This window comes from Equus quagga, chromosome 5 (assembly GCF_021613505.1).
Source record: "Equus quagga isolate Etosha38 chromosome 5, UCLA_HA_Equagga_1.0, whole genome shotgun sequence".
NCBI classification, from domain to species: domain Eukaryota; kingdom Metazoa; phylum Chordata; class Mammalia; order Perissodactyla; family Equidae; genus Equus; species Equus quagga.
In genome coordinates, this window is record NC_060271.1 from 49,170,905 (window position 1) to 49,183,292 (window position 12,388).

The 12,388-nt window shown below is 37.2% G+C and overlaps 1 protein-coding gene across 5 annotated transcripts in view; it reads left to right on the forward strand.

Moving 5' to 3' along the window:
* The window catches only part of SEPTIN10 (septin 10), a 66,161-nt gene that overhangs the window by 42,667 nt on the left and 11,106 nt on the right, over positions 1 to 12,388 (forward strand). For all 5 annotated transcript variants that reach the window (XM_046660334.1, XM_046660335.1, XM_046660338.1 and 2 more), the window contains 4 exons: positions 1,423 to 1,584; positions 3,184 to 3,280; positions 4,462 to 4,630; positions 10,515 to 10,647. In XM_046660334.1, the coding sequence (XP_046516290.1) occupies positions 1,423 to 1,584; positions 3,184 to 3,280; positions 4,462 to 4,630; positions 10,515 to 10,647 (561 nt within the window). The remainder of the gene's footprint in view (positions 1 to 1,422; positions 1,585 to 3,183; positions 3,281 to 4,461; positions 4,631 to 10,514; positions 10,648 to 12,388) is intronic.

Here is a 12,388-nt window from a genome sequence, read left to right on the forward strand (position 1 = left end):
TAATTGCATGTGAAACCTTTTTACCCACAATTGTTGGAAACTTTTCTGCCATTTATTTCATGGATAGTTGGGAAAATCTTTATGTCCTTTGGAGCATATTTAAGACTAATAAATCCAAATGTATGTAGTAAATCAGTGTGAAATTGAGAAAGAAATTTAAGAATAGAATAGGAATTAGAATTTTTGCTTTTCACTTTCATTCTGAAAATTACATTGATGGCTCACTCTTTTGACATATATGACTAGTTAGCCTGAAGTTTTCACTAAAAACAAAGTAAATAAACAAAAAACATATAAACCCCTGAATTTGTGGAGATAGTCTTTTGTGGGGACGTTAGTCTTATAGAACTGGCTTTACAAGTTAGTCGGTCTTCATGACCCCAAATCTCTCCCTCTGTGGCCAGTGATAGGACTTTAAATAATACTGAGAGAGTTATTCTTTTGAGTCTTAAACACTTTTAGTTAATATTCATAAAATTTCCTTCCTTCAACATCTAGGTGTAAGAGTCTGTGACAACGGGGTCCAGAGCTGATAGATTCATTGGGCAAAGGGGACCTGCTGAAATGAGAGGCAGAAGGAGAAACTTCACCTGTTTCATAGCTTTGCTAAGGGATCAGTCACCCTAATTACTTAGTGCTTAGATTATTAAGAAATAAAAAAATTCTTACTGAGTTAAGCAGGTGATTTCAGCTTACTGCTTATATTTTACTTATTGTGTGTGTAACAGAATCATAAGAAACTTTGAGAGAAGAAAATGTGAGATTTCTAAACCTAAATTCAGATGAAAGATTAATGTTATAAGAGCTCTGGGGTTTTTTTTCCTGAGGAAGATTCACCCTGAGCTAACGTCTGTTGCCAGTCTTCCTCTGTTTGGTATGTGAACCACCATCATAGCATGGCCACTGATAAATGACTGGTGTAGGTCCACATCCGGGAACTGAACCCAGACTGCCAAAGAGGAGCGTGCCAAACAACCACCCGGCCACTCCGGCTGGCCTAAGAGCTCTGCATTTTAAAGGCAGTTATTGTAAGGCCAGCATCTGTAGGAATGATTGTATAGGGGTATAGGTAAGAATGACAGCCAGTGATTATCTAGGTCAGGAGTTGGCAAGCTTTTTCTCTGAAGGACCAGGTAGTACATACTTGAGGCTTTGCAGGCTGCATGGTCTCTGATGTAACTACTCATCTTTGCTATTGTAGCATGAAAGTGGCCATAGAGAATATGTAAATGGATGGGCCTAGCTATGTTCCAATAAATCTTTATTTATATAAACAGGCAGTGAGCTGGACTGTAGTTTGCCCATCCCCTGATCTAGGTTAAGGAAACTTGTCAGAGACTGAGTGGTTTTGAATGCAAAATCTACAGGGTGTGAAAAATAAGTCCTCAGTTATGAGATTTTGTTTTCCTTTATTCTTAATAGGTGAACATTATACCAGTGATTGCCAAAGCAGATGCAATTTCTAAAAGTGAATTACATAAGTTTAAGATCAAGCTCATGAGTGAATTGGTCAGCAATGGTGTCCAGATATACCAGTTTCCAACAGATGATGAAACTATTGCTAAAATCAATGCTTCAATGAATGTAAGCTCCTAATTGAATATTAATTTTGTTTTACATGTGAAAAAAAAGTAATTCATAAGTAACATTGCTACTAAGTAACATTTTTACTTATGTCTTCCAAAAAGACTTTAAACAAGATGAATTTTCAAACTGTCCAGGATGGGAAGATGTTTTGTTTTCTAGAGTTGAAAGAAAGTATAATGAGAATATATTTTTGAGCATATTTTCTTTCCTCCCTACTCTCACCTAAATAAAGCGATAAATTTGTGAGACTGCGAATCACCTTTTTGGAACCATACTTAATTGCCGTAGAAAGATGCCTTTCTATCCTGCCTTTAAAAACATGAGAAGACAGTATAACCTCCTGTAGAATGCTGTATAATCTTGAAATCTTTAAGGAGATCTTTCTAATCTGGTATTTGAGCTCATTCCCCCTTACAGGGTCACATGTACATATCAAGCATTCACATAACTTTTAGTTTAGTATAATTGAAGATGACTAAGTTCTTTGTGTTCCTTTCTCAGGCTATTAAATTTCTTAAATATCTGGTTATATTTTGAAGGATCATGGGTTTTGGAGTCAGACGGACTTAACCCTCTGTTCTTGTGGGAGTTATTAACCTCCCTGAGACTGTGACTTCATCTACATAATTGGGTCAATAATACGTATCTTAAGGGTCATTGTGAGGATACAGCCTTTGTTCACTGCCTAACACAGTGACATTCAGTAACTATTCATTCCATTGTTCTTCTTTTCCTTTTCTGATTTTTCATACTCCATTTTACTTAAACTAAATATATAAAAAGCTGGCTAATGTAAATGATTGATCTTAATTCTTATGTGTTAAATTATCTCTAGATCTAGTTTTATTTCTTGTGCCCACGTGGAATAATCGTTTAGAAAGGCACAATTAAGAGACTAAGTAATGTCAATTATTAAATATTAAACATAACACTTAATACTTTTTACATTAGACTTCTCACCTGTGTTAATCCCCAGCTTCAGACAGACCAATCTACTCACTGCCCCTAAATCTAGCTATTGTATCTTGTTCAAAATCTTCTCCTTAGTTAGTTCTTCCTACTCTGATTCATCTCCAGTTTGGGTGGTATCTTCCTGCTCACAGTGATCTCACTCCTCTAAATTTCTATAACATTTACTTTATTTAGCATTAGTTTGGAACGTAAATATTACCTTGTATTAGTATCATCTATCTAAACACACACTAAATATAGATATATACTTTAGTTATATAGTATGTGTGTGTGTGTGTGGATATTTCCTCAACATTATCTTTATCTTTTAGGGTAAAGATAATATTGAAGGAAATGATACCTATACTAGAATTCTTGCTTCTTTTGTATTCTTCTAGCATAATGCCTTGCATGTGGGGGATGCTCAGTAAACAGTTTTTTTTGTAGGGCCTGGAAATGACTCTTGCAGAATAGTTGGCACGTATTCACTGCCAAGTTTTAAAATCTGAGTCGTAGCAGATCATTTGATTTTAATATATTTGTTATTTAATAAATTTTCTCTTCTCTGTTATTTTCATAAAACTTTTTAGGTAGGCCTTTATCACATTGGTATGAAATGTGATGGGTATCATGGTTCCTTTCCAGGGACATCTGCCATTTGCTGTTGTAGGAAGTATGGATGAAGTAAAAGTTGGAAATAAGATGGTCAAAGCTCGCCAGTACCCTTGGGGTGTTGTACAAGGTAAATGAGATAAACAGTAACTAGAAATAGGTATGTCGCCTAAGAGTCTGAAAGAGGCATATAGTACATTCTTTGAGATGATGCTTATTTTGGATCATGGTTGGTCATCAGAAGGGTTGGCTATCTAGAGGCTGGCAGAGCCTCCCCATGTCGTACATCCTGCCACACACACGTTCCCTGCCCAGGTGCGCCAGACAGTGCATCCAGCACTGGCTGGATCCTTTAAACAAATTGGAGTGTAAATGGCAGTGTCAGCATGCTGCATAAACTAATTACTAGGTAATTCCTAGGGCACAATAAACCATCTTGTAAATTTATGTATTTTTACTCATCCAAATGTTGCCAACTATTTCCAAACCAAACTAGTCAGCCAATGAAAAATTTTAGGATTTATCTAACATTATAATGAGGAAGTGATTAGTACTATATGGTTCATTTACTTGTGATGCTAATTAATGGGGGGTGGATTACCCCTACTAGGACTAGTTTTGCAATGCTGCTTTTTTTAAATTGACAAATTATGTAATTAATGAAAAATATTGACAAAACTTGAGACATTTTAATGTATAAAAATGTAGAAATAATAACTGTACTTAAAACTTTTGGTCACAGTGACATATTTATTTGTAATCATCTGGTCAGTCTAAGCATAGAAGGAGAGCCATGTAAGTTTATTCACTAATTTTGAATAGTGTCTAACACAGGATCATAAATGTGGCATTATATAAAAAGAATTTGATATTTATAGCATACACAGATGGTATTTTTGAGAATGTAGAATTTACTACTTTGAAGTTTTAGTGAAATAATGTTATATACTCTTTTTAAGTACTGTGTGAAATGTCCGGAGGATGGTTTGTAAACTAACAGAATATTAGTGAAATAACTGGAGCATATGGCAACATAATATAACATATTTCTTTCCTATTTCCTGTTTATCCATTGGCTACTAAATTTAAAGGAAATCTCCCAGTCTGTTAATTAACATTGCCTATAATTCACTGGGTATAATGCAAGAGTTTCTTCCTGGTTACTTGTATAAAACAGTTGCAGCTATTAATTAGACTGATCATTTTGCTGTTTTGTTATTTAAAGTGTGTTTTCATTTATTCATTCATTCATACTAATTGTGTGTCAGGAATTAAAAATGGGTGTTACTGTTTTCTTGTTTTTCCGGCTAGTGGAAAATGAAAACCATTGTGACTTTGTAAAGCTCCGGGAAATGCTCATTTGTACAAACATGGAGGATCTGCGAGAACAGACCCACACGAGGCACTATGAACTTTACAGGCGTTGCAAACTGGAGGAAATGGGCTTGACAGATGTGGGCCCAGAGAATAAGCCGCTCAGGTAAGTGGGGATTTCTCTGAGAAACCAACGAAGGAAGAAATGAGAGAGGATTGTACCTTTTTATATATCCAGGATGATGGAAAATGTGTTTCCCAGATATCTCCCAAACCTGAAGTAGAATCATTTTATAATGGTTAATTATTATCCTTCTCAAATCACTTGAAACGTGTTTGCTTTTGAAGCGTCTCTAAGACCTCATCTGACTCTAAGAGTTCAGTAGAAGGAAAAACATACAGCAAAAGCCCATATTTCACTACATGCCGAAATGAATAACTGAAGGAAAAACTCACATTATCTGGTTTTATTTTTGTATTTATCTGAAAAACATGGAAGTATCTGTTATTATAAAAGAAGATTGAAACTGGAATTATAGTAAACTAAAAAACAGTTGGTTTTTATCCTGATGAAAGTTTTGGAATGACTTAAACTTGGGAAAATATCTTGTGAAGGAAGAATGAAAGTACTCATAGGGAACCAGAGATTAGACTGTTTCTCAAAATATTATAATAGTAGTTACAAGAATTTTAGAACTTGACCTTCTTGCTCAGTGATTAAACCACTAAATGTTGTTATAAACTTGCTAGGTAATTTTATCTGCTACTACATTCCTGAGTTGATTTTGATTAAGATATGTAAACATGAAACTAATCCTTAATGTACTAAATCAAATTTGACTTGATGGATCATTCCAGAACAACTTTTGCATGGAGGAAAGCATGAGATCCTTAGGACAAACACTATTTTAAACTCCGTTGTGAGACTAAGGATTCCTTTTCCATTCCATTATTTGCATTTCAGTCATATCCCTAGCTATTAGTATTTGTACCAGAATAAACACAAAAGGAAGGAGAAGGACAACGTTAAATCGATGCTCTTCTCGCGTGTGACTTTTGGAAAGATTTAGTAATAGATTAGGTTAAATTTTTTCAGTCTATGTATTTAATTAGTGTTTTAGCTCTAGTAGCATAATAAATTAAGAATTATATGTACATAACCCTCCCTCGCCAGTTTCCAGCATACTCTACTTCCGGTTATGGGCCAGCTTTGGTAAAATGATTGTGTTCTCTATTGTGGATAAATCGTCTAGAGTTGGCTTCTCTGGTGTCTGCCAGAGAAGGCTTTGCTTCTCGCTCTTTCAAGTCTGAAGGTCAGTTCAGCGGTCTCTGTGTGCATTAATGAGGCACAGATCCTGAGTGAGAGCAAGTGGGACAGTCTTCAGGTTCTCCAAGACAATGGCTTCAGATTGCCTGGTGGGTCAATCATCAGTCACCTTTGACTAGACAGGGATGGAGCCTAAGAATCTGCATTTAAATTAAAATTCCCATTCATCATTCACTAGATTTTTACTGTTTGTCTACCATCTGCCCCACATGATGCTAGTCACTGGTGACAAATAAAAATGGCAAGTAATAGGATATATTGGAATATATGAGGAAGCCATTTGGTGTAAACCTAATTCGGCCTGACCTTGTCTTTCCAAAAGGGCCTGACCGAGGCCGTTGAGCATGCATTGTGTATCTGCTTTAGAGATTCCCTATGGCAAGAGCAAAGGCCCTTGAGATAAAGGTGCAACTTCCCTCCCCCTCCCAACGATGGCATTCCCTTAAGGATTAAGCATCTTTCCTTAGCCTAGAAACTGATTGCTGCGCTCACCTGTGACCGCCCAGCTCGAGACAATAGACTTGCCTCCTGCTCTGCCCACCAAAATAGCAGACCCACTACCTGCTGTGTCCATCAAGTGCTGTGCCGACAGGGCAATCTTGTGACTATTGTGGGAGGGACATTTCAATCATATGTGAAACACCCTCTTTGAGGGTATATAACCACCCTGTGTACCCCCACTTCTTTGGAGTGCTCTGTTCCTTTGTGGAAAGACTCTCCCGGGTTATAATCCTAAGATTTAAGCTCAGAATAAACTCACCCAAATTTTCATTTATGGATTATTTTCGTCAACACTGGGTATATATGTGCTGTGGGATTAAACAAGACTCTACCCTTGTAGAGCTTCTGGGGTGGGGGTGGGAGGAAGACACTCTGGCCCTGTGAGGAGCATAGAGTATGGGCAGTGGTCAGAAGTGGAAATGAGGACTCCCACTTAGGAGGCCACTGTAGCAGTCCAGACGTGAGAACACAGAGGCTTGGGGGGGGGGGGGGGGAGGGGGTGGTGTGGGGAGCACGGGGGGTATGGGGGGGGGGGGGTGGTGGTGGCAGAGGTGGTCAGGAGCATATTTAGGATAAGTAATTTGAAATTAAAGTTAGTAGGACTCACTGACGGTTTGGATATGGGGTGTAAAGGAAAGAGAGGAATCCGTGATGACTCCAGTATAGTTTTTGACATGAGAAACTAGGTGAGTGGTGGTGATGTTTATTGATACGACCAAGTCTGAGGAAGGAGTAGATTTCAGGGGTTGTGGTTGGTAATTGAGAGGTTTTTGGACATGTTAAATGTAAGTTGCTGATAAATATCAGGTAAAGAGTTTGAGTAGGTTACTACATAAGTGAATCTCTTGGGGTTAAGTTAGGGCTGAGATAATTTGGGAGTCAACAGTGAATAACACTGTATAAAATCATAAGTATTTTTAAAGTGTCTACTCTTTGCAAGGCTCTGGAGATGTAATACCAAATAAGATCCTATAGTCCTGGCTCTCATGGAGTTTACATTCTTATAGGGGAGGCTTTCACATTTGTGAATCAATTACTTGATAAAGGTTCTATAGTTTATTATAGCCTGATGATGTCTTAGGAAAGTTTTACTTTTATAGATTTAACAAGTTATATTCTATTCTCTTGGGGACTCTTCCCCATTTAATTGGAGGTGTACATAAGAATAGTCACTATGATTTGATTGGCATGTAAAATCTGTCCCTCAATATTATATCTATCAATAAAAAAATAGTTATGTGAACCTGTTAGAATGTCTGTCCTTTATTTCTCTTTAATTATTTAAACTATATGAAACTTGCTTTTATAAACCTTCTTAAATCCCCAGGTTATTTTAGATTAACATAACCAATCTTGTTCCCACAGTTAGTCACCTTTAACATTTTGAGTACCAAATCACTGTCACTGAAGTGTTGTGGCACCTGTAGTTTGGAAAGAAAGATCTTCGTAGTATTTTAGAGTTGCTCAAGTGTTTGACAGTTTTTTGTGTCAGCGAATTTTGTGTCTTTGGAACTCTCAAGAAATACATAGTTATTAACTTTCTGCATTTAGTTTACAGTAGAAAAGGAAAAAGTTCACCAGGCTTATTAGAACTATACGTAAAGCACAAAGAGGTCCTAAGTGAAGGGACCAGAGTGATTTTCTTGATGAACACGAGCATCTGAGAATTTTTTTTTCTCTTTTATTTTCCACTTTGTGTTGTCAATGATATTTGCAACTATAGTAGTATGTTGCATTAGATATTCATGACAGCAAGCTACTTTTATACTAGAAATGGGAGTAGGATAGCAAGGAAACTTTTTATTTTCATTTAATAAATAAATCCTTGATAGTAAACAATGGTTGCATTAGTTTTACGACAGTTACTATATAACCCATTCCCTTTCAGATGTTCTGAGTTTCTTTACGACCTTTTGAAAGATAGTGCAGGTTTCTTTACGTGCAGTTCTGACTTTATAAATTGACGTGGTCAAAGTTGGAAAGCAGTGTGATGTGATGCAAATTACGCAGGAGCAGTCTCTCACTTTTGTATCTTCTGCTGAGACTTGACTTCAGGACAGTCTTGTGGTGGTTAGGAATGCGGGCCTTGGAGCAAGGCTGATCTGGCTCAAATCCCAGCTTTTTACTTACCAACTATGTTACTTTGGGCAAATTACTTTACCTCTCTGAGCTTTAGTTTTCTCACCTGTGAAAGAGACTCTCAGTGCTTGTTCTTCGCTGTTGCTGCGGGAATTAGACAGTGAAAGGGGTCCAGAAAGGACCCTGCTGGTGGCAGCTGCTCAGCAGACGTGAGATCTCTCTTTGCCGGATAGACTTGTTTTCCTCCTAAGCAACTCGAGTGCTTGTGTAAATAGATTAATGAGACCCTTTTTTAAAGATTTTATTTTCCCTTTTTCTCCCAAAGCTCCCCAGTATATAGTTGTGTATTTTTAGTTGTGGGTCCTTCTAGTTGTGGCATGTGGGATGCTACCTCAGCATGGCCTGATGAGCAGTGCCATGTCCACGCCCAGGATCCGAACCGACAAAACCCTGGGCTGCCGAAGCGGAGCGGGCGAACTTAACCACTTGGCCACGGGGCTGGCCCCTTTCTTTTTTTTTTTTTAAAGCTTTTACTAATGAGACCTCTTTTAAGCTGACATTTGATATGAATTCAAGACGTTATTTAAACCAAGTTTGTCATTAAAGACTATCAGTCAAGTGTAAGACGAGTGAATGTAGTGAGGTTTTTAGCCTCATAGATTTAGAGGCTTCTTTAAAATAAGACTAAAACAACACAGAAAAACAAGAAACCTGGTGAAAAGTAAAATGCTTCCTTGAGATTTGAGGCATTTATATGGTGATCCAGGGCATTTTATACATTTATAAGCTTTGCTCTTGAAGACAATGTCTAGGATCTGCTCCTCCTTGGAGCAGCTGCTGTGCATACCACACACTCACATCAGCCTTAACAGCTTTGTGCCGCATTTCTTTACTCTATTGTTCCGTGAACTTACAGAACTCTATACTTAGAAGATTAGTAAACTTCCTCAATTCATCACACTTTAAATCTCTTTAGATATAAAGTGTTCTTATAAGCAGTAGAAATTTCTAATTGTGACGCCACGCCGCTGGAAAGTAGATTTGTGCTCCTTGTTAAACCTCTGGGAGATTCTCATAGTCCTTGCTCTGCCTGATTAAATCTGGCTCTACTTCCCAGCAATTTCTATCGTCACATGAACATTTATGAAGAAACTGAAGTGTCTAGAGCCCTGTGGCTAGTCAGCTCACAAAGGTGACGGTCTGTTGGATGAGAGAGGCGAGTAGGGTATAAATGCCAAAGAAGAGGCATAAACAAGGGCCCTGAAGTGCTTGGACGGAGACGAGAGAAGGCTTTCTAGAGGAGGCTGCTTTGGGATTTGGCCTTGAGGGAGAGCCGATTCGCTGGGGGACAAGGGGCTGGGAAGTGGGGAATGGCGTTGAAAGCAGAGACACACCAGACTAAAGCATGAAATGTGTGGCGCATTTGAGGAACAATGAAGAGGTTGATATGACTGGAACCTTAGGGGGATTGGCTTGGTTTGGTAGGAAATGAATCTGGAAACGTAGAATTAGGGCAGACTGTGAAGTATCTTAAGTGCTGTTTAAAGGAGTTGAGACTTTATTCTGTAAATAGCAACTGTAATACAGAGAAAAAAGGTAATGAGATTTGTGTTTTTGGTGGAAAATCTTAGGAGAAGAACAAAGTGAAAGAAAGAGGAACTAAAAGCCCAGAGATCTATCAGGAGATTATTGCGGTAGTGAAGGCAGTTGGGCTGTAGCGGGATATCTGTACAAACCAAGAGATGACTGGACTTAAATGATGTCAGGGTCACAGGCCTTGGTGATCACATACGGAGATACAGGTAAATGGAGAGTCGGAGGACTTTAGAACCTCAAGGTTTCCAGACACAGTGATGCCAATTAACAAAGACTGAAAGAAGAATTTGTTTGGGGTGAAATGAGAGTACTGCTAGTGAAGGATTTGATAAACCAAAATTTCAAAATCCCGGTACTCTGTATTAACTGTAGCACTGGTGGCTTTTTATGTCTCATGCTATAGGAAATTTCATGCTTTGAGTTGCTCTCTGTAACAGGATATTGGTACATGTTGTTATAGTTATGAAGCTTAAACCATGATGATTGAGTTGTTGCAAGTTTGTTACATCATCTTTTTAACATGAGAGTACCACAAATAATTTTTTAGTCTTCAAGAGACCTATGAAGCCAAAAGACACGAATTTTATGGTGAACTTCAGAGGAAGGAAGAAGAAATGAAGCAGATGTTTGTGCAGCGAGTAAAGGAGAAAGAAGCCATCCTGAAAGAAGCTGAGAGAGAGGCAAGTACGCTGGTTTGTTGTAATGTGCAGTTAATTTTTAGGTGTCCTATTAATTTGGAAAATTTCCCTCAAGAATTTAGTTGAGATGATTTAGAGATTACTTCTTGTTCTTTAAAAAGTAGTTATTTTAACATATAGTCTGGATACAGACTTTAAAAAAATCGTAGTCTGAAATCAAATAAAAATTTTGGCCTTTTTGAGCAAATAGTCTTCACGTTAGATTAGAAGTAGTTTCCCCAAAGACTTGTAATGAACTAGGCTACTGAGAAGTGTTTTAAATGTCTTCACCATGAGCCGGAAATGTTTTAGCTGTGGCTTCACAAAGCCTTTTTTGAGATTTTGAGAGTTGTTGGGATTGTTATTTGCCTGAAATGAGTAGCTATGAAAGCTGTTCAGTAGTTTTTTTAGTTTGAACTCAGGCTTTCTAGATGAGTTACATGGTGGTGTTGCCCTTTGGATAGCCTTGGCACAAAATACATCAGCAGTGAATTTCCATACTTCTGTTTGCTTCCAGTTCTTCAAGCATTAATTTTAATTTTATTTGAGTTAAGCTATTTTCTGTAGGCCTAACTGCAGTCACTACTTCTAAGTAAAGTCACATTTAAGATGAGAGTCAAACAGGATGAGCTGCAAAAAGGAATTTCTAAGAGAAGACAGAAATGTTAATACAAAGGAACTTGATAATATAAGAACTCACGAAGAGTTATTTGTAAAGTAGTTTAATTTTACAAATTTATTATTTCAAATACTTGCTATTTAAATGAACCCTGTAGTAAGTGGTTTTGTAAAATTAATAATCTAATATATCATTTATAATTTGAATTTTGATCTTTTATTTTGAAAAAGTTCAAACAACAGGAAAATGAAAGTACAGGTTACCTGTGTCCCTTCCCCTTCCCACCCCTAGATGTAGTGTTGAATGTCTTGACGTCTTTATTTTGTGTGTGTACGTGTGTGTGTGTTTCCCTGGTCATCTGAGTGCTGGTTGTAGACAGCAGGACACTATCCCTAGGTACTTCAGTGTGCAACTCTGAAGCTTAGGTGCATTTTCATCCGTAGTACCAATATTATATCTAAGAAAATTAATAGGAATGCCATAATCTCACCTACTCTGCAGTCCATTTTCAAATCTTCCCAGTTGTCCCAAGATTGTCTTTTATTGTTTTTTTGTTTGGTGATTTTTTATTTTTGTTTTTGAACCAGAATTCAGTCATAGGTCTCACATTGCATTTGGGTGTTCTGTTTGTTTATAGTCTCTTTTATTTGAGAATAGTCCCTCGTTTGAAATTTGTTTAAAGATAATACTGAGGAAGGAGTTGTGATGAATAGGAAGTAAAGATACTGACTTTTCTTTGAATTAGTAGATTTATCTTTAAGATGGTAGCAGAGTAAAACTCTTAAGAGTTTCTCTCTCATATACCATGATTCTTAGTTTCTCTAATGAGGAGAGAAGATGTTCAAGTGGTTTATAATTGAGTTTTGATTTTTTAAATCCCACATAAAACTATTTACTTAAATGTGTATTATTTAAAAGGAAATTGAAAATTCAGGGTGACCAAATGATTGAAAGAAAAAGAGAAACACTAATTGTCAGTAGATGCTTTGTAGATTTTTATTTTTATGGTTCAAGTGCTTTTTTTGTTGTTGTGGTCATAATAGTTTATAACATTGTGAAATTTTAGTTGTACATTAATATTTGTCAGACACCATATAAGTGTGCCCCTTTACCCCTTGTGCCCAC